This window comes from Hydractinia symbiolongicarpus, chromosome 3, assembly GCF_029227915.1.
Source record: "Hydractinia symbiolongicarpus strain clone_291-10 chromosome 3, HSymV2.1, whole genome shotgun sequence".
NCBI lineage: Eukaryota > Metazoa > Cnidaria > Hydrozoa > Anthoathecata > Hydractiniidae > Hydractinia > Hydractinia symbiolongicarpus.
Window position 1 is genome coordinate 29,392,505 of NC_079877.1, and position 22,191 is coordinate 29,414,695.

Below are 22,191 nucleotides of genomic sequence, written 5' to 3' on the forward strand. Positions count from 1 at the left end.
TGCGCAAATATAAATACCACTTGTCAACGAATGTAAGTTTTAATAAGAATAAATACTAACTAAGCTTGTCATTACTTTAATCGTAGTTCTAAGCCAGCAGGCCAGCCTAGTATTCTTATAAAGCATAATATTCTTGTGAAAAAAAGCGTATAAACTTTCTTCTTATCTTAAACACGAAAAAACCGTCAACTACTGCTAAATTTCTACTTTTTAATCTTTTATAAAAACAGAAGTTTAACTTTTGCTGTTGGCGGAAAAGCGCGAAAATCAGTTAAAAATAATAAAGTCGGATCGAAAATATTGAAATATTGCGGCATGCAAAAAGAGGGGTAGACTGACATGTCACTCAGGTTCACTTTTCTCGAGATGAGCAAAACAAAATACTAAAAACTTGAAGGGTAATATTTAGAAAATAAGTCTTGCCTGGGAGAGAAGCAATGATTATTATTCGTATAAACGAGCCATCTCAATCAGATGCGGTTTTCGTGCCATGGACACGTTCGTTCCGTGGTTTGTTTGCCAAGCTCCATAAAATTTTTTTGCAGCGAGTTATTTCCCGCCATTGTTTATGGTGTTCCCCTTAGGGCCTGGGACGACCAAAAATTAACTTCTGCGCATGTGTGACACGACGATTCTGACATTTTAACCAATCATAGAAGGTCTTCTTTGATCACCGCGAAGCTCGCTCGTTTTACTGAACTACAAAAATAACAAGAAGCCAATGTTTACAAAAATGTAAACTTTGTGCCAAGGATATAGAAATCTTTTTTAGCTAGATGTCATTACAAAATTTTAGATGTCAGTGGTTGCTATTTGACTTAAATTTCCCCTCCACACAGCAATAACTAGTATTTGTGGTGTAAAGCCCCCACAACCAAATTCTCTGGATGCGTGCGAAAAAAACTGACTATTGTGACACAGCTAAATTGTATGGCTAATCCTGGGACTGCAGTTACTACGTTATGGAATTCAAAGCCAGGTATTATACAGATAGATATTTATGTAAATATTTGCGATATTTTTTAGTAACCAATTAACGCTCTATTGGAAGTTAAATTATTAAGTTTTAGCCACAACAAAACACAGGAAATAGCTTGAGTTGGAAACCTAAAAACAAAACAACTTACCTAACTTGTCCTGTTAAAGATTAAAACTGAAAGCTAGTAAAGTCTACATCTTATTTATCTACTTTCTTTTTGACTATTCTTGGATGGGCAAGGTATGTCTGTCCACCCTGCTGCATGTATCAGATCCCTTGGTTATTCTATTAATACACTCAAATCAGAGGAACACTCAAAACCCTATATAACACTGCAACAGAGTATGGATGAATTCTTGGGAGACGTTATTTGTTTACTTCTCAGCGGTAATCTAACTGGCTCTGGCATTTGTGTGGCAGGAAAAAAATGATAGGATTTGGTAAAGCGGTCTTTTTCTCTTGATTTTTCTTGTAAAACCATTGTTTAAGGTTTTAAACTCTTCAGTTGAGTGTTGACTGGTGCCTTCTGATATATTTGAATTCATTTAAAGTCCTAACAATACCTTTGTGACAAAATGAACTAAAAGTAACTTTGCTTCACATAGCACCCCCATCTTTTTCTAACAGAGCTTACCCCTAAAAATGTAAACAAAGGAATTCATCTATATCCCTCGAAGTTGTTGAGGCTAACCACATAAAACATAAATCACTACTACTGCACTTTAAACATTTTGCAGCCAAATTGTGGAATGAGGGGAAGTCAACAAATAATTTTTATTTTTTATTTATCGATATATGCCTGATTAATACTTGCCTCATTGCACACAATGAAAAAAATCCTTGGGCTCTGCGCTAACAGTACGCTGGTAACAGTACCTTGGAAACTGGAAACAAGGCTATGTAATTTACTTAAGAACACCCAATATCATATTAGTGTGGAAAGTTTATCATTTCTTGAACATGATAGTTTAGTAGGTGATGTTTCGGGAGATCCTTCTCCCATCATTAGGCAAAGTAAAATGATGTTGAGCATGTATTTATATAATTGCAGAGGATCGAAATTCATAAAAATTAACCAATCAGAAACGAGCTGATAATTACAGTTAATTACGGTAATTAACATTTTCGGACCTAGATGTAGGTAACTACTTCTTCTGTAGGGCTGGTAACCAAACCTCAGGAAGTTAATACAAGATGCTGTTTATGTCACTGTTGATGGTTTCTTTAATCTTGGTGGCCGTTCTGTATTCTTTGTCAATGAATTTCTTCTCATCCCAATTAAACTGATAACTTCTGCTCCAGCTGTGGTCCGCAATTTTGTTTTTCTTCACATCTCCGTTTCTCACTGCGCGTATATGTTGTTGTACTCGTTGCTTAAACTTTCTTTTTGTTTCGCCTATATACACTGCATCACAATCTTTACATGGGATTTCGTAAACAACATTGCTTTGTTCTTCCAGGTGTATTTTGTCATTTGGTTTAGACAATGTGCTTCTTAGCGTGTCTTTAGAGTTAAGAATGCATTTGATCTTGTGTTGCCTTAAAACTCGACGAACAGGCCTATCAATAAGAAAAAAACACCAGAGCTATAAATCGCTCCCCCAAGGTTACAATAATTTAAACTGGGTGAGCAATCTGAATAAATAGAATAAGATTATAAACGCATATTTTATTATTGTCTTTTTTATTTATGTTATTTTATCTTTTTTATATATTTTGGTTCTTTTTTACTGTAAATAATAAGAAAGAGGACATTGATTTCCATGTGAGATGAATTAATATTGCTCAGGCAGAATTTTTTTTTTAAATTTGGGGGAGCAATTAATGGCTCAGCTAGTTTCTCATTTCTCAGAATTGGGCGAGCCTTTGGGTGAGCAAGAGCAATTGCTCTCCCCTTATTGATAGGCCTGGACGAAGGATGTCGCTGGTACCTGATACGAAGGGTAGGAATGCTGATGCGATAAATTCTTCTGATGTTTTACTGTTGTCTTAGTTGGATCTTCTTTTATTTTATTTTCTTCCAGCATGATGTCTTTCTTACTATTTTCTATTAATGCATTCTTCACATGTCCAATCTCATGTTTCCTCTCCTTTTCATCAGTGACTATGCTGTTGGAATTATTGAGTAATAAAGATATGACACTTTCTTTGCAACATTTCTGATGGCTTGATTTGTAGTTAGGATACTGGTCAGTTTGTGTTGGTTTACAATATACTGAAACTGATGTGGTACCATTCTTGCCTTTGACCAATGTGTCAGGGAAAGGTTTGCCTCCACAGTGAATTTAATTTGTCGGTGGAGGCCATTGAGATGTTCATGGCACTCTTCTAGATGGACCTTTTAGCGGTTATCACTCTCGTACTTTGTGCAGGAAACCAGGGTTGGATTCCCCTTGGCAGCGATTCAATATGGGCAATTGAATATTACCGTAGCCCCAGTTTCACCCAAGCCATGTGAGGAAAATTGGGTAGATGGCGCACTGTGTGGGCCTTCGGATGTGGCAAGGTGTTTTCTGGCAGAGCGCTGACCCTAATTGGGTTGCGTAGCTTAAAGAAAGCATTAAATAATCCAGGACTCCCCATCAAAGCCATGGCCCCTTCTGGAAATAATAGACATTGTATATCCCTCGATATTGGTGAGGCTAGCCATGTAAACTATGCACATCTACTTAACTTGCCGAATGCAGCTGACTCAGGACACAGGATTAGGTCTGCTTCATGAAGACACTTTTGGGGTGTCACAGGGATCTGTGTTGCCCTGAACTTTCTTTTGTATATTGATGACTTAAAATCTGTCATCAATTCAAGCTACCACCATTTATATGCAGATGATCAATAATTATTTCGTCCCATAAAAACTTGGATACCCTTGTCTCCCAGGTTGAGTTAGAACTTTCGCAAGTCGACCTCTGGCTGAATAATAACAAAATGACTATTAATATGGACAAAACTGAAAAAATCTTTTTCAGCAACTACAGCCAGTTAAAAAAAGTTGAAAACAAAACTATTAACTATATGGGTATATATTCCTTTGAAGAGGAGAGAAAAAGTTAAATATCTTAGGGTAACATTTCATCAAAAAATGCAATGGAAAGAGCACATTAATGACATAAAGAGAAAAATACTAATTGAATAATTTAAAATTAGAACCATTGCATTCTGTTTAACACCTCACACAAAAAACGTTTTAATTAATGCACTGGTCATGCCATATTTCAACTACTGCTCCTCTGCATGGGCTTGTGCCACCCAAGGTAGATTGGGAAAACTAGAAAAACGATTAAAATGTGTTGGGAAAGAGAGGGAATATTCAATGAATAATTTACTCATCAAAAACGATGCCATATTAGTTTTCAAAGCCATGAATTATATTGCTCCTGATTTCATGCACTCTTTCAGAATTTCAGAATTCCTTTTGACAAAAAACTGTCATAATCATCAAACAAGAGGAGCTTCAAAAAACAGGTTGACACTTCCCTTGGTCAACGCGGAATTTGGCAAAAAAGCCTTCCCATTTAGAGCTGCAAAAGTGTGGAATAATCTTCCAGACCAAGTGACCTGTCATGAAAGTCTGCTTTTGTTTAAAACTTCCATCTCTAATGTATTTGGCAAATTCTAATGGAGATCACTTTTTAACTTTTTAATTTTTTTTTTATTCTTTTTCTTTTCAATTTTCACAGATTATAAATGTTACTATGTTTGATTGAGCTGAGGCAGTCTAAGGTTTATCATTTTTTGTTTCTTTTTTGTTCTAGTGGCCCCCAGTGGAAACAATCCACTAACTATAGGTTTTTGTTATTATTATTATTATTATTATTATTATTATTATTATTATTATTATTATTATTATTATTATTATTATTATTATTACATCTATCTATCTATGATGATTACATTATTAAGAATCTTTACCAAACATTTACATCTTTCTTTTAGAAAAGAAGATTGGACACACCACTGCAGCTCTAAAACAAGAAGGAATACAGGCACACACCCAGGAAAACAACTTCAAAACATTCTTTAAGGAAAACAACTTGCAACAGATAAACATTGAGGTATGTATTAAACTTTGTCATTCATATTTTAGCCCGGGTGCACAGAGTAATTCTTCTTCAGTATAATTTGCACCAATTATACTTGCCATGCATGATCAGAGGTCCATCAGGTTGAAAAACTCTGTATTGAGAATGGACATTGTATATGATTTTGAATTATAGAGTATTCTCACATTGTTTGAACTTTGAAAGTGTATTTTTAAATTCTTGTTTTAGAATCTATCCTACTTATTTCAGTCATAAGAATTATGTTGTATCTTATTTCCAAATTTGATATGCTGGCAAAAAATGTTGAGTGAAATTAAGAACTTGGAACTGTGATAATAAAAGAAATATTCTTTGGCTCCATTTTCTCAATCTAGTTTAAAAACATGTTATACTAAGTTTTAAGTCATTTTAATTTTAACTGTAGTTATAGGACTTTTAGCATAAACCAAAATTGCATTTTTCATGCTGGTAAAATCAAAATGACCACAGGCCAAGACCTGTAATATTGAAATTCGTGGTATAAAGACATTTAATTTTATGGTACTTGCAATAATAAAGGATAAGTTATTGTCTAGAACTATGTCAAATCTTGGCACAAAAACTAGTTATTTTTTCTTATTTTTTATTTACCAACCAAGTTTATTGAGACCATGGCCAATTTATTTATAGCTTCAACACTACTAAGATTTTTGACTTTACCTAGCTAACTCTGGAAAAATTTCTTTGAATATAAGACTACACTGCATACACAAAATTAAAGACAGCATAGAAAGATTATTTTCCTAGAAAAAGAGCATAAAAATAAATCGTTTACCCAGCCTTCACAAATTTCCACGCCTGATTGCTAGTACCACTTGTTATAAGTGCTCACAAAACTGCATCAATAGAAAGGGCGCATATTCAGTTTTTATTAAATCTTTTATAACTTAATACATTTTAGTCTGAAATGGCCAACTCAACTGCTGCAACAAAAGTGACAACTATGGCAACATTAGTTTCAAGTATTTCAAGTTTAGTTGGCACTGCAGGAACATCATCTAACCAAGGTGAGCTGCTCTTTAACATTTTTATTGAATTAGTGAATGCTTATAGTCTTCCACTTCACATTGACTACCAAAGAAAAATTGAATGCTCTGAATTAATGCTTTGTACATAATTATATTGGAAGTGTTTGAAAACTTTCAGCAACTGTTTAAAAAAAATCAGGCAAAAACTTATCCCAAATACGTCAAGGTTATTCCTAACCCCAGTCTTGCTTATAAAACCAAAAAGAGCATTAACCCATTAAGTGCCACTTAAAAATTTACCTCAGCTACTATCTTTTGCAGGTGTTTTTTTTCCTATTCATTGACAACCTTGATTTGTTTCCCTTAGAGCAGCTAATTTGGTTTTAGATTTTTTGCTGACGTATGCCTTAATTTACTCTTTGCTTGTAATTTATAGAGGTTAAATCGGTGTTCAAGATAATGTATAGGATCATGTATCTTTGAGAAACGGTTTCTGAGATATTGGAGTTTAAAGGTTTTTTCATGACGTCATCAGCCTGGCCATTCCGAAACGGATTCGTGAACCCAGGTTTGGGAAACTTACCCAAATTGATCCTAGGTGGTTTCTAGTTACCTGCACGGTGAAAAATGACTGACGTCACAACCTCGTTTCCAAGTTTTAAGTGCGATGCAATGGCTTCATTAATTTAAATTAAGATATTAACGCTAAAGTAGTGTTATTGACCGTACCGTAACGTCATAAAATTTAACATTTCAGACGTAACTTTTCGGCCACATCAAAGGAAAATAGCGATATCCACTATGACTGTCCTACACACTTCGTATTATTACATAAGATTAGAAAATAAGTGTATGTACTTTCGTGAAAACAAAAACTTTAGACACAGACAAAATTGTGACAAAGTTGTAGAGAAACTCAAAAGAACTAAAAGGACGGCATACAAATATTGAAACTCAGATAAACTTACCATTAAAAAACAAAAAAAATGTGAAGTGAAAAAAAATCCAATATCAAGAAAGTGTAATTGCAAGCTTTTTGAAAAACAACCTTTATAGGGAGATCTATAAAATTTTGCTCCCATAGAGTAAAAAGACTTTTTTCCAAATTCAAGGTTACATTTTAAAAGTTTTATTGACTTTTGGTTATTCCGTGTATTCATTGTGTGACTCTGAATCTCATATAACCTTGAAAGTTTGGACGAACATCAGCATCTAAGCACTAGAAAACAAAAAATATTGTTTTGTTCTTTTTGATGTTTTGGTGGACAGCAGTTCTTTTCTGACAATCTTCTCTGCACGTTGTTCCAATGATCTCTGTTTTCCCAACGTTCATGTTAATAACCCATTCATTTTCATTACAATATTTAACCTCTTTCAAACTCCTCTGCCAGTGTTGTTTCGATTCACTGATTTTTTATCCGCACAATAACTGACAATGTCATCGGCATACATTAGAGTTTTTGTAGATGACAGATCAGAGCTGGTCATATAAGCCGCATGATCACGCACCCACGTCTCCGCACGCGTCTACCTCAACCTAGGTGCGTGATAACCTGCGCGCCATGGCAAATTTTATACAAACATCCATTCCCATTACTTTGTACACCGAACAAAGCTTAAACTATTTTAAGGAGTGGAGGAGGTTCACAGAGCAAGCTCCATGAGCAGTGAACCCCAATCATTGCGACACTATCAATGACGGTAAATCATTATGGTCAAGCATTAACAAGTTACCCTGGGTAATAGCAACCCGATTTTCATTAGTTGTTATTAATGCCATTAAATTAGTTTGTATCTGCTTGTGGTTAAAAAATTAAATTTAGGTGAAAAAATTAAACAAGTATAAAAAAGGGAAATTACGAAAGTTCTCCTGATGAAGAAACAAAAAATTTATGTTTATAAAATTAGGCCAAACCAAGAAAGTGGTTAATCTGTTTCGTGAAAGCGATGTTAAAACTTTATTCATCATCAGCAGACCAATAACTGCATAATAATATATTTTTATTTTAAATTAATAAGGCCACCAGTTGGACAAAAAAGTCAAAACACTTGCATTATAAAAAAATATACCTTATGATTTGAAAAATACTTCAATTGTTATTAATAACTTAAGGCTTGCAGCATGTTTGCAGCATTGTTTGGTGTCCATCCTCTATTACCTTTGAGTAATTTTTACTAATTTAATTCTTCATTTTTATTATTATTAAAAACTAAACCCGACGCCGAAACGCTAGGGTAAGCCACAAGTCAAGGTGTGAACACTCTGTGGAGCGCTTAATAACAGCCGTAAACTGCTCCACACAATCCGGTGGAGTGCCTTAGTACATGTATACAGTATGTTATAAATCAAGTAATGCGCTTACACCATTATAGTGTTGCGACTGTAAGATATTTTTCAAAAAATAACTATCCCGCAACAATAGCTGAAATAAAAATAGAGTTTACAAACTGTTGTTACCCGTTCATGGCAAAAACATTTGGTCAATAAGTTTTTCTAAAAGTTAGAAATTTAATTTAACTTAGTACAGTTAAACAATGCTGCACAGGTGTGTAGGGATAATACCCTTTCTCACAGACTCTGTTTAAATAAAAACACAAGAAACAGTCCGTTGTTCACACAGGGCTGAACAGTCAGTTCAGGTAAACCGTGGTGCACATTCGTACAGGCGTACTTTTCAAAAAAAATATAACAGCTTCGGTGTAAATAGAAACGCAGAAAACAGTCTGTTGGAGGACCCGGCATTGAAATGCCCAGTAAACCCCAACTAACTGTGTTACACAACATTGAACGCCCGATGGAGCGATGAATAAGAGCCAAAAACAGTGACACACATTCACGTAAAGTGATTTAATACAGCTATATAGTATGTAGTATAATAAATGTAGTGCACACAACTTTATGTGTTTCTGGTGTCATATTTATTTTCAAAAAATAACTTAGTTAAAAAAAATACTCAGCAATTTTATTTGGCAGCATAACTTTTCATTACAGTATTAAAAGCGGAAGCTGCGTAACTGCATTTATTTAGCATAAGAATTGGGTAGCATGTTCCCTCCGTCGGTATGGTGAGGCCGCGAAGCACTTGGATTGGTCATTTGTGAAAATCCAGCCCTGTTGGTCTATTGCGAGTGAGCGGTCCAAGGCCTGTAAAAAGAACGGGTCTGCTGGGATGCAAAATAAAGCTGCAGGGCCGCAGGGATTTTCTGCGGTTCTCGTACTTAGGACGCCATGTTCCGCGCAGAGACAGATAGACGACGGCTATTTTTATAGATACAAGTGGAAACTTCCGATTCTGGGAATGATTCAGCTGACGATGCATATTTAGCGTTACTTGATTAGGTGTAACTTGATTTTATGTAACAAAAAATCTGTTCTAAAAAAAGTTTTAAGCATCATTGTGTTAAAACATTTCTCTTTAAATGACTTTATTTAATTTAAGCCTGGAACCAAGGTTGTTTTTTCATATCAATAACATCTACCTTGCTTTTCACTTGTATTTTTACAAACTCTAGATTTTTGTAGCAATTCATCACAAGGATGCGTATTTATTATTTAAAGCATCTAAAAGAACAACAATATAATAATATAAAACTTAAAGAAAAAATAGTCTCAGATATTTTATTTAATTCATTTGCTATGCTAAAAGTCTACAAGATAATTAAAAAATACAACAAAAAGCAGTGGCCCCAAAATCGATCTTTGTGGGACACCTGTGAAACACCATTCATCATTAAATGTTTGATTCTGCATCTGAATGTATTGACGATAAACCAGATGCAACTTCCATCAAAATGTGCATAATTTGTATTTTCAAAAGGGACTGTAAACAACATCAAGTGAACCAATGGCCACGTCCTGGACTCGACTCCCTGTTATGAAAACATTAAAATGGAGTCTTGTGTTGCCGATTGCTGTTGTCCATACATTGACCCCCTGGCACTTCCCTCCTTCTCTTTGCCTTGACAACATGGTTTGATCTTGCATGTCGGAGCTTCAAATGCACAGATTTTCTTTTGGGACAAGAATTAAATATGTTATGTGTTTTACTAATAAGAATGTTTACCAAGTGGCAACACTTTAATCAGAATTTAATTCAATTCCTATATTCATTTTATTACAACCAATATTAATACAACTGATATTGAGGTGCAAGGTGAGGTGTACAAATAGCATACACACATGTGCCTACAAGGTTTTAAGGTCTAATTAGCCTACGAGGTACACAAAAAGACGTGTCCTAAGATTTTAAATTTTTAAGCCCTGACGTGTGAGTATATCATATGCTTAACTCACCCCACTGTAAAAGTGTAAGCATAGCCTCTTACATGTATGTCTACTGGTTACACACATGTTTGTTATGTTTTGCCTAACGAAAATGCAAATAAAAATCTTATCTCTCATATTTTGCATTAAAATCTCCTGCAAAATTGTAAAAAGTTTAATTAATGTAAATTTTACTGCATAATTTTTTTTGGCATCTTTTAATGCCATAAATTATAGAATCTGAAGAATAATTCTTCTTCTTTAGGAATGGTAACGGCTTTCATATCATCAAGACCAAGTGCAAATATAACTTCAACTACAAACATCACCCAAATCACTCAACCAATCATTGTAGCTCCAACTCAACCATTGTTATTACCTAAACCCAATATACAGCGCAAACAGGTAGGTTCTTAAAGTTCTAAATCCTTTCGTTAATTTTATAGTATACAAAAAACTGTCAACACTTAGTTAATTTGGATATAACATACAGACTGGAATTAATGTTAGCATTCAGCAATCCTGTGGTAATTAGCATCCTTTGCTACCTAAGGAATGTAAAAAAATTGGCGTTATAAAAAATACCGCCCTGCTTACTAAAATTTATCTTAAATTGAAGAAATATTAGGTATAAATGAAAATAAAGAGAAAGAGAACCAGCACTTTAAATCATATCATACAACGACAGGGTTCAGGATAATATACTCCTCAAAGTTCCCCCTTGTGCACGAAATAGCAGGCCACAAGTTAGTCCTTCCCTTGGTGTTTTTAAGTATAGGTCCTGTTGAAAACCTTATTATTGACTCTCTTCCATAGTACTGCTTGTATGGAACCTTGTCAGTGACAGCATTTTAATAGTTATCTCTGGTGACTTCTGCAATATGCAAGATTTTATTTAGCCTCAAGAGTTTTGAATGCTGATAAGAATAGGCCAATCAAATACTTCATTCATTTTTGCTGATACAAAGATAAAACACAATTCAAGATCGCAAGCGACAAGATGAGTATGATGGACTTAAGATGTTTACAAGAAGAGACATATAAAAAGAGAAAAACAGGGCAGATCAAATAATACATAAATATCAATTAGATTCTAATTAACAATTACAGTGTATTTAAATTCAACTGGAGCAAAATCTTTGAAGAAATACTCAATAACCTTTCACCATTTGTTTCTTATCTTTAAAGGAGAACTAAAGATTGATAACAAGTTGTGCTTAAAATGTTCATTGTAATGTGATTATAAACTGTGTATTTTTTCTTATATTTGACAGGCCATTTCGTGAGATTTTAGGTAGCTCAATAGTTCTGCACATGCGATCTTAAAAAATTAAATTTTTAAGAAGCAAAAGTAAGAACAAAATTCCTTTACCCCTTACACTACCCAGGGGCTTTCTTTTGGCATAGGGAACATGCGAAGAGCAAGTTCCAACAAAGTTAACAATTTAGAATTCGGAAACTATATGATACATGAGTAAAATTGTGAGTAAAGTCATTAATTAAACTTTGTAACTACTTGTGGGACAAACAATATTTAATGTAAATTATATTATGGAAAGTTGAAGCGTGGTTAATAACGATATTTAACATTTCAATGCTAAGGATGGCTCATGAAATTCCTTACTAAAAAAATATTCCGTTACTATCAAAGATTTTTTTTTTTACTTATTATTTCTTTAGTTATTTTTAAACTTTATTTCTTCGAAAGACGATTATAAATATTAAAAATATAATTAATAAGCCACATGGAACTTTGTCCTCCCCATACTACCACTCATTTTATTATGCACACTATGATTGGTAAGATAAAAATGGATAATAAAATTATAAAAACATGAGAAAGAATCTTCCGTACATTGTTGTTACATGCAATCTGTAATAATTCGTTATTTTGTTTCTTTTTGTGCATTTTAACTATGCAGTTTTCTACAGCATGAAAAAGATTTAGTTAACGATAAGGGTTGTATAGCCTTCTTAAAGCATTCTCTGACTTTATATTTCGCTTTTTTCGTAATTTCGATAATTTCAGAAAGCTATCGCAGACATAAAGAAAACAATATTTGCACGCCTCAAACCTGCACATGTGTGTGGGGGTGTGCGCTGTCAGTGAGGAATTTCTGTTCAATAAATTACTAACTTGTGTGACATCATTCCATTTTAAATGAATTTGTTTCTTATTTCTTGATCATCTTTTGTAGAGGAAAGGTTTCGTTTAACGGACTGACTTGAGGGAACTTTTCATAAGACAAAACAGTCGCTTAAAAATTTTATATTCCACAATGTCACAAAATTATTTTTATATACCACAATGTCACAAAATATCAGAACGTGACAAATATATACCATATTCTCCTGTGCGTAACTGCATACTTACAATCAATGTGATTATTAAAACATGGTAAAGACTGGGTGTGTTGTAAGATAAAGTTAGTCTTATTTTTTTCTTAGATAATCCATTCAACTCCTCCAAAAATTGGTTATAATCCCAACCCATCAGTGTTGACATCACCTCTTCATGGTTCACCAAGTCATTCATGGCAGGTGTAAGTAAATATATAAATGAAATTTAAATTTTAGCTGATTTGATGTGTAGTTTATACATGTTATGCATGTACTACATGGTTTTTACCCAAACCCAAAAATTAATCAGACAATGACATAATCAAATCTTCTTGAAGTTTACGAAAATATGACAGTATAACTCTTGACTTGACTCTTAACTCTCTTGTAGTTGTAGCTTGCCACAATAAAAACAGGAGACTGCAGTAACAATAGAACATTTAATAAGAAATCACCTTATAAAAGTTATCTTTATTTACTAGGACGTCACCTTTAAATCGAAAAAGAATTCGTGCAGATTATGATCTGGAGCAGCTTGACAGGTGTGTTTACTTGTTGCAATAACATAGCTTTATTAATAGCCGTCGTCTGTCCGCGAAAGACGCATCCTTTTACGGAAACACGAAATGCGATATATAAAGGACAGGGGACTTCGTGGATTTTTCCACGGGTTAACGACTAGTTTATATTTTATGTGTATTATAATACCTTGATAATACCCATACGTCTATCTGTCTGTTACGCACAATGGTCCGCAGTAGGGAGACGGGAAATGCGCTGAATATAGGATAGGTCAACCAGTGGATTTATCCACGTGCCACCAAATAGTGTTGAATAATACACTACTAGCATTTTCTTAAGTTTCTTATTTAGTTTCTTAAACTTATGATATATTGAATGGAATTGACATACACTCCGTACATTTTCAATCACACAAATGGCAAATTACTTTTATTAGTTTCTTAATTTTTTGAAACCTGAAAAATCTAGTACTGAAAGTTTTTGATTTTTTGAAATTCCAGCCTCCAGTTTCTTATAAATAGTTTTCCTTTAAAAAAAATACAGAATAATAACATGAATCTAACATTTACTTTTAGTAAACGCAGAAGAACTCCCAATCGTTGTGGCCCAGAGAAAGGTGGAAAAGGTCTTCGACATTTTTCAATGAAAGTTTGTGAGAAGGTTCAACAAAAAGGAATCACCTCATATAACGAAGTAAATGTTTTTTAATACATGTGTACTATTGAAAGGCTTTAAAAAAATTTATGTTACGCTTAGAATTCAAACCTCAAATCTTGTGTGATTTTTTTATATTTCTGTGAATAAATTGTCTTTAGTTTTGTCTAGCTAGGACCTAAACAAAAATTTGTATTTAACACTTCTGTTTGAATTAGAAACAAGATAGCTGTACAGCGATGAAGCTGTGGAACCAATGTTAAAACGGAGCTGGGTTTTTTTGTTACTCTAGGATACACAGAGCCTATTTCTAACTATTGACGTATCACAAGCCAATAAAAATTCAATCCTCGCTTGCCTAACATTTGCGACAGATGATGCTAGACTAATTACTAAATATCTTTTTTTTAACCTTCTCACAAACGCAAGACTGAAATATAATGAAATACATCATTTTTTGAGTAAATAAGGTTTCTAATAAAAGTTGTACCAGTAAAAGCATGTTTTAATAAAACAAAATCCCTGCATAGGAGCTAGTTTATGTCAATAAAGTATATGCAGCACCAAGAAAACATTGAGCATTGAAGATAAGAAATTCATTAAAGCAACAAAAGGTTAGCATTGCAACTTAGGTTGACCACATAGTCCAGTTAAACCATTTCGCACAACCAGTGTGGAGTGCTTCCAGTAAAACACTTACGGTCTGCTATAGGAAAAACTGTCAGACAACATATTTTATTTCACGTTTCCCTATAAAGGTTGCAAATCAAATAAAATAATAAACAGGCTACAGTCTGTCGTATACCAGGCCAATTAATTACCTCTCGCAGTCAAGATACTGTACACGCTGTTTTTTTTATAAGAAACCAGTTTTGGCTACTGAGGCTCAAGTTTCTTATTTTTTTCTGATTTTGAGGCTAAAAGTTTCTTAACAGTTCTTAATTTTGACGACATGGAAGTAAAACATTTTTGACCTATATCTTTACAGTTCAAATGATTTTGTTTGTACATAAGTGATATATACTAGTGCTGTGTTAGTAGTATGAGTATTGCTTTCTGATAATTCATATCGCTTTTGGAAATGAAGGGTTGTTTCTTTCTTAATATATATTTCTAGTTTTGTCTGCTATTTGACCAATTAAAAAGTGCTAAGAGCTCACTGTGATATTTTCTGTAATAGTTTATGGCCTGGGGGAGCTTGAGGTACTGAGCCAAGCTAAGTTTCTTAATATTTTCAAATTTTGAGCCTCGGGTTTCTTATAAGCGTGTTTCTTATAAAAAAATTGTGTCTCACAAAAAACAGGCTCTATTTGAGCTTGCATTGAAAATAATTTATTCATAGCATAACTAATAAAAATGAGCTTTTGGTGCTTGTTTTACAGAGGAAAAATTAAACAGGCGGGCAAAATTGTAGAACCCCTCCTGTTTAATTTACTGAGCAGCAAGCTCAATAATATACGTATTTTATTCAAACTGGTATAGCCGAATTGTCATTTTGTACTGAGGACGCCCGAAAAAGGGATGGCAAGTCTAAAAATATCTGAGCCAACCCTTGTTTTATGGGTTGAAGGCTAGTCCAATAAAACGCCCTTTCAGACATGGTCTGCAGAAAATTTCCACAAATCTGAGCAATTCTAGAGTAGTTTCATATATTCCCAAGATCTTTTGTGCAAATCGACAGGCACAATAAACATGCAATGATCCGTAGACCAACCAGCCTATTACAAACTTTAATTTTAAATGGAGGCATTTTTTGATCTTGAAATTAAAATCTAGTTTATGCATGCAGATTAATTTACAACATACATAAGTGAAAAAATGCTACTAGCCTAACAATTTTTTTATCATAACTTAAACAGTCAGGAAGAACTGATAATTAGCCTTTAAAGGACAGTTAGCCAATACAGGAAATTATATGGCACACAGTAAAATTAGCTGCTTATGTGGCTAATTATACTGTAGAGATCTTATTTCTTTAATTTCCACACTTTTCTTCGATATCGATCTTCCAATAGTCATCTACCTAGTTTCATAGCATGTTATGCTCCAATAAAAAAGAAAATAAGAACAAGAAACGACTGCGCATGAAAGATATATATTCATTTTCAAACTAATACTGGCTAATTAACCTTATGAATACGGACGTAGTCAGGCGTAAAAAATATGGGGAAGGCATACCCTACAATATCGACATATTGAAGAAAATTGTGGAAATTTAGGCAAAAAGATCTCCACCGTATTATAGCCGTATTGACTAACTATCCTGTTACAAGCTAATTATCAGTTCTCCCTGACTGTTAATTTTCTTCTTCTATATAGTCTGCATTTTATTATCCCGTCAAAACGTAAACATTGAAACTCTATTGAAACTTTATACCACGGTGATAAAATATTTTATTCTGTTGCTGTGAACCTAACATTATAAACTATGATGTATGGAAAGATACTTTGTTAAGCAGAGTATTTCAGCTAAAATTTGCAGGGTATTATTACAAGATTTATAGTTGACCTGAGCTGAAGCTAGCCACAAAACCTGAAGCTAGCCACAAAAGTAAGGAGGCATTCCTTACTTTTGTGGCTAGCTTAAGGTTGGTAAAAGATAACACAAGAAGTAATAACGATGAATAGCACAAAATGCACTTATACCAAACTAAATGAAAAACTTTGGAGAAAACCACAAAATAGCTTATAGCTAGCTGTCTGTATTGCTACCTACTGACACTGACAACGTTAGCTGGCCTGCTATATATATACGCCAGTTATAGCCAAGATAATAAAATGATTTTACTAAGATTTACATGGATGTGATGGTATCTTTATTAGCATATAGAAGCATAGAAAACATAGACAAAAAGAGATCTTTTCCAAACATAAGCTATGCAACTTTTAAAATTGCAGATTAAACGTCAATTTTACTAACCGTGTCCGAGATACGCAAATCTTCACTTAAATCTCAGAAGATCAGGATTTTGTTCGAGCTTTCAGCCGAAACTAGAAGCTGTGTGTTCCACAGCTAATAATGTGTGTTGGATTTCAAGGATTTATTTTTGTTGTATTTTTTAGGTTGCAGACGAGCTTGTTCAAGAATTTAGTGAACAAAGCATGAAGAGTGCAATGACAACTGTTGATCAAGTGAGTATATTATGTTGTCATCCAACTATTTGTCAAAGTTGCAAAATTGCATTAGTGCACTGGCAACAACTTGTGCTCCTGCATTTTTATGAATGACTCTTTGTGGAGGAAGGGCTAAGATGTTCAAAATAAAAGACTAAAAGTATTACTGCGTACATTTCGGCATCATTGTCAACATACACGTGGGAATTTTTCCAAAAAAAACTAGTGAAAAAAATAGATTTCATTTGTTCACCGGGTTAGATTTCAGTCTTGCAACTTTTGCAACTATTAAGTTGCTCATTCTAAACTTTCTCTCTCTTTGTGTGTCTATCTTATGCAATGATTTATAGTCTTATGATCAGAAAAATATTCGACGTCGCGTGTATGATGCACTGAACGTACTGATGGCGATGAACATCATTTCAAAAGAGAAAAAAGAAATCAAATGGGTTGGACTGCCGACGAATTCGGCGCAAGAATGTAAACACCTGGAGGTATTTATTTTCAACTTTATAAAATTTAGGCAATCAATTTCTAGATAACCCTATTGTTTAAGCATTGTGTTGAAAACTCCTCCCAGGCTGGTAATTGTTTACCGAGGCTTGGCAACTTAATATATTTTCAGTTAAGATATTTTTAACTTACATCTTCTTTTAAATCATTAATAATTTTTTTTTCAAAAAACAAGGAATAGCGTAGTGTTCTTGCATCTTACTTTTCGCACCTTGTCTGTATAGATGGTATGAGGATTCATTGTTGTTCAATTTCGTTTTGTGTCTACATCAGATTGTTGTTCTATCTTCTTGATTGATTGATTGATTGATTGATTTTACTTTTAGTTTGCAAACACATATTATTCCCCCGTACAAATTAAATTTCAAATCCTTTGTAGGACCAAAAGAAGGAGAGAATTGAAAGAATTAAACAGAAGCAGCAACAGTTAAAAGAGCTAATAGTACAAGTAAGAACTACCTTCTTTCTTCTTCGTCCTTGACGAGAAATCTACCCAATTGCCTGTTAAATACAATTCATAAAGAAGTACTTTTAATAATTACGTGAAACATTTACATTCCAGCAAATTGCGTTTAAAAACCTAGTCGAGAGAAACAAGATTGCTGAAAAGAAAACTGGTCCTCCGCAATCCAACGCTTGTATCCATCTTCCCTTCATTATTGTAAACACGAGCAAGAAAACAGTGATAGATTGTAGTATCTCCAGTGACAAGTGAGTTTCTCCCGTTTACAAACATAATGAATGAAGATAAAGCGAAATTATCTAAGAAGTTATAGTTGCTTTAAATCTTCTCAACTCTCACATTTTAAAACTCACTTTTCAAACGCAATAAAATTTCGTCACATATGATATATATAAATAACACTAAAACAAATTTCTGAGGATTTGGAACACATTCACATGACCAACGTTGAAACTTGGAATTTTTTTATCAAAGTTTTGTCAAAATTTGATTTGTCATTAGTCATGTCATGGTCATGGATTAGTTGTGATCATGGTCTCTGTTGTAAATAGCAGGCTAACTGTGTATACACTAATTAATTTCGGCTAATAAAATATGTGCTTCGTGAGAATTTAATTTTATAGTTTTGCTGTTTTCTTAGGTCTGAATATCTTTTTAATTTCGACGAAGCATTTGAAATTCATGATGACATCGAAGTTTTAAAGCGAATGGGTTTGTCATTCGGGCTAGAGAAAGGAGAATGTAACCACGTAAACTTAAAGTCTGCAAGAAGTATGGTCCCAACAGCACTGGAACCTTATGTTATGCGTAAGCTGTTCATTGTTATATTTTGTTGTTGTTTACGTTACAGGAGCTCCACTACACGCAAGTTACAAACTGTCTTTAAATACTTTAGAAATGGCGAACGGTACTTACGGTGACATGGAACTCATAGCATTAGATAGGTATGTCAAATTCCATTATCCCCCCTCCCCCACCACGCCATCGGAAAGACTATGGTATGGGCGGCAGAAGTAATTTCAAATGGTCAATTTATTTACTAGAAACGCAAAAAATTCGATATCACCTTTGGCAACGCCACTTTCATCGGAGGTACGGTCGTCGCCAGGTCCTTCCACACATCGGCAATCATCGCGAAAAAAACGACCATCAACGTCCACTTTGTCGGCAGGTACTGCTAAGCGCGTAAGAAACTATGTATCGTCTCCGCAAGTAAAGTCGGAAAATGACACGGACAACGAAAGTGGGGACGAGAATAGTGCGGAGACGTTTTAATTAGCCTTTCACGACTATTTTTGTAACAAAGGAAATCATTCAGAGGTGTGAAGTTTATATACTGTGACTGTGCAAAGTGGACATAGAAATGTGATGTTGTTGGAAGCACATCTCATGGAGTTATGGCATGAGAGAAAAAAGAGATTTAGCTGTGTTTATATTTGAATCCAAATAATTTTCGACATTCCGCAGATGTATTTCGATGATGCTTTTCGTATAATTTTGCACGATGTATACATTCTCCGTGAAGGAGAATTATTGGTTGTTTGTTTTTTTTTTTGAAATATGTCAAGGGAAAGGGTCTTCACCATTTTGTCGAGGAAAGTGGATATTTTTGGATGTGTTTGTAGTTTCAAGTCGTATCTGTTTTTCAGTAACAAAAACGTTACAGATGCACTTGAAATGTCGTTTCACGCAACTACTACTATTAATTTTCGTAAACTTAAAAATGGTTAATGTCTTTTCCATTGACGTGGGCCACCGAAAAACCTGGAACTTTATTTTAAACACAAAAAAAAACATTAAAAACGATATCTTTAAAATTTCTCTCGATACACATGGATATCTGTGTTGTAGTATTAACATCGAAATGATTGTTCCGTTTTTAAGTGTAACTTTTCAACATTATTTCTTTTGCATTCATTGTTTTTCCTATCGTGTCGCTTCCTTGAATGTAAAATCTAAGCTGTAATTTTTTTACCGTTATCGTAATCCCGTGCCAGTTTTGAAATGTGTAGAGAAATTGTTTTTATTTTTATTTTGAACAATCTCTGACCAGTAGCTTTGTTCTTTACAAACTTTACTATGAAAATCTTCATTAATGTTATTCTTGTTATATTGTAAATATTTCATTCCTAATGTCATCTCACCATTTTTCTGTATGCGTTCTCCTTTCGACTTCTTGTTCTCGTTTTGTTTTTAACTTCTTGTAAACAATGCTACCAGTGTAGATTTTGCTCTAAAAGATTTCCGCACAATGTTAGGATTTTGTTCATGGCCGAACTATTATAACATGTTTTGTATTGAAAGTATAGTCGGTGTATGATTGTGTATATATATATAACATTTACCTAACTTTAACGTATCAATAGATAGAAATATTGGAAAATTATCACCTATTTGTTTTATATGGAATACCTTTCGAATTTAAACCAAGGGAAGCAAGAAAGCTTAGCAGCTTCAAACTTCATAAGTGATTCTAAAACCTCACTTTCAACGTTTAATTACAAGCATATCTCTCCGTCTGAATAACTTCCTGCATATTCATAACGTAAATATTATGTGTTTAAAATTTTGAACTTTCGTTTTTGTTTGAATATCTTACTATTTTCTCTCTTTTATGTCATCACACTATAAATAAGTTATATAGTGGAGGCTAGATGTGCCATATTTTCGAAAAAATGCCATCCCACGTTCTGTTTTTAAAAATATGTTTTGTTTATAAACCACGTCTTGTCAAGCCGGGAGATCCAGCATATTTCTCTTACCACTGAGAAATCGGAATGGTTTATTTGGGAGGCATTGCGCTAAATCACAAACAAATTTCCTGGAGTCGGAATACTGACGTCACTTTTTAAATGGTTACTTTTAATGGTCTTTACTCACCTACTTTACTCACCCAAACAAATATGATCAATTTTCCTATTTATTTATTTTGTGTTAATTGTTGGATTTCCTTTAAAAAAATTCGTTTACATCTAAGCTTGAGTATGAGATTTTTAATGCCCTCGTAGAAAGCTTTGTTAACTAGGCCACGTTTTGTCCACCGCTGATGCACTGTCATTCTTTAATATTGCTGCCCTGATTTTCTGCTTCTTCGTGGTCACACCAGCTTAATTTCACATTTTATTTCAATATCGTGCGGCCACAAGTAAAAATGATAAACAATGAAATTTTGCTGTGTAATGTTTTAGGCTAGTCGTACTTCACTTCGCAGTATAACTCAATTAGAAGTCTTCTTTATTTACCCTAACATTTTGTATAGTTTTTATTCTCTTTGGAACTTTAAGAATATGCGCATGCGTGTGTTAGTTGTAGCTCGAATTGTTAAAGTAAACGGATAATGAAAACCAAATCCGACGGGTTCCATCCAAATGTAAATAAGTGCTACCAAGCCCTGGGAGACAAGGTTGTGTTTTTCGTTTCTTTTTAACGAAACTACTTTCTTCAGTGTTATATACATTCTTTAGTTTTTTAAATCCTCGTTTTTCTCTATGTCGAGCAACCTAACGTAGCACAGATATCACGTTGAACCTTGTCAAAACTCAATGATAAAATTATCCAAATTTCATCATACTAGAAAGCGAAAAAGAAGCACCCGCTCCTGGTTGCAAAAATTGTGGAATATTGCAGTATTGACTCCCTGGATTTATTTTCTTTGTGATAATTTACATTGCGATTTTGACAGAGATTTAGCGGTGACAAATCGGTGTGGCCTGTAATACATCTTTTTTATACCTCTTTCAGAGAAGGGCTTACAACTTTCATGACCCCTGCACACTCCATATTGAGCACTCACTTTTCCTGTTAAGCATTTTATCTAAGTCTGCCCGGTTTGTCGGGCTAGAGCTGTCGCACACGCTTTAAAAATATACTTTTATAAGAATATCAGTCTGGGGTTTCTTATTAGAAACAATAGGTTTACTGTTTACAATAACAAAGAAATAAGAATAACGACCAGCCTGGTTAGAATTTTTTGTTCCTATAATAAAAGGAAAAATTCAGCCTGCGTTGCAATTGAAGTTGAAACAAAAAGCGAGATGCCGATTAGCCGAGCTTACTCGCTTCTAATATGTTGAGTTTTAAAAGGATTGGCTGTTTAAAGACCGGTATCTCCAGCTTCCTATGGTCTACAAGGTACCAAGAAAACGGCGAACTGGCAAAAGTTTTCTAATTTCTGAGGTAATTTTACTAGAAAAATTTCTTAACAAGTTTCTTAATTTATACACAAAAGAAAATGAAATAATGCCCTAGCTTTTTTTTATACATCATCTAAAATATTCGTTGGATTCTTTTTG

The 22,191-nt window shown here is 33.9% G+C and overlaps 1 protein-coding gene across 2 annotated transcripts; it reads left to right on the top strand.

The window, feature by feature from the left end:
• Positions 1–675: 675 nt before the first annotated feature.
• Positions 676–20,288, top strand: LOC130636720 (transcription factor Dp-1-like). Of its 2 annotated transcripts, none has more exons than XM_057446540.1 (14): positions 676–979; positions 4,916–5,034; positions 5,963–6,068; positions 10,559–10,698; positions 12,742–12,836; positions 13,116–13,175; positions 13,731–13,848; positions 16,873–16,941; positions 17,274–17,417; positions 17,816–17,884; positions 17,999–18,147; positions 18,540–18,706; positions 18,795–18,843; positions 18,943–20,288. In XM_057446540.1, the coding sequence occupies exons 1-14, from the start codon at positions 931–933 to the stop codon at positions 19,172–19,174; spliced, it is 1,566 nt and encodes a 521-aa protein (XP_057302523.1). In that variant the 5' UTR covers positions 676–930; the 3' UTR covers positions 19,175–20,288. The 2 variants fall into 2 exon arrangements, with proteins under 2 accessions (XP_057302523.1, XP_057302524.1); XM_057446541.1 differs by having other exon boundaries at positions 17,286–17,417.
• Positions 20,289–22,191: the final 1,903 nt, after the last annotated feature.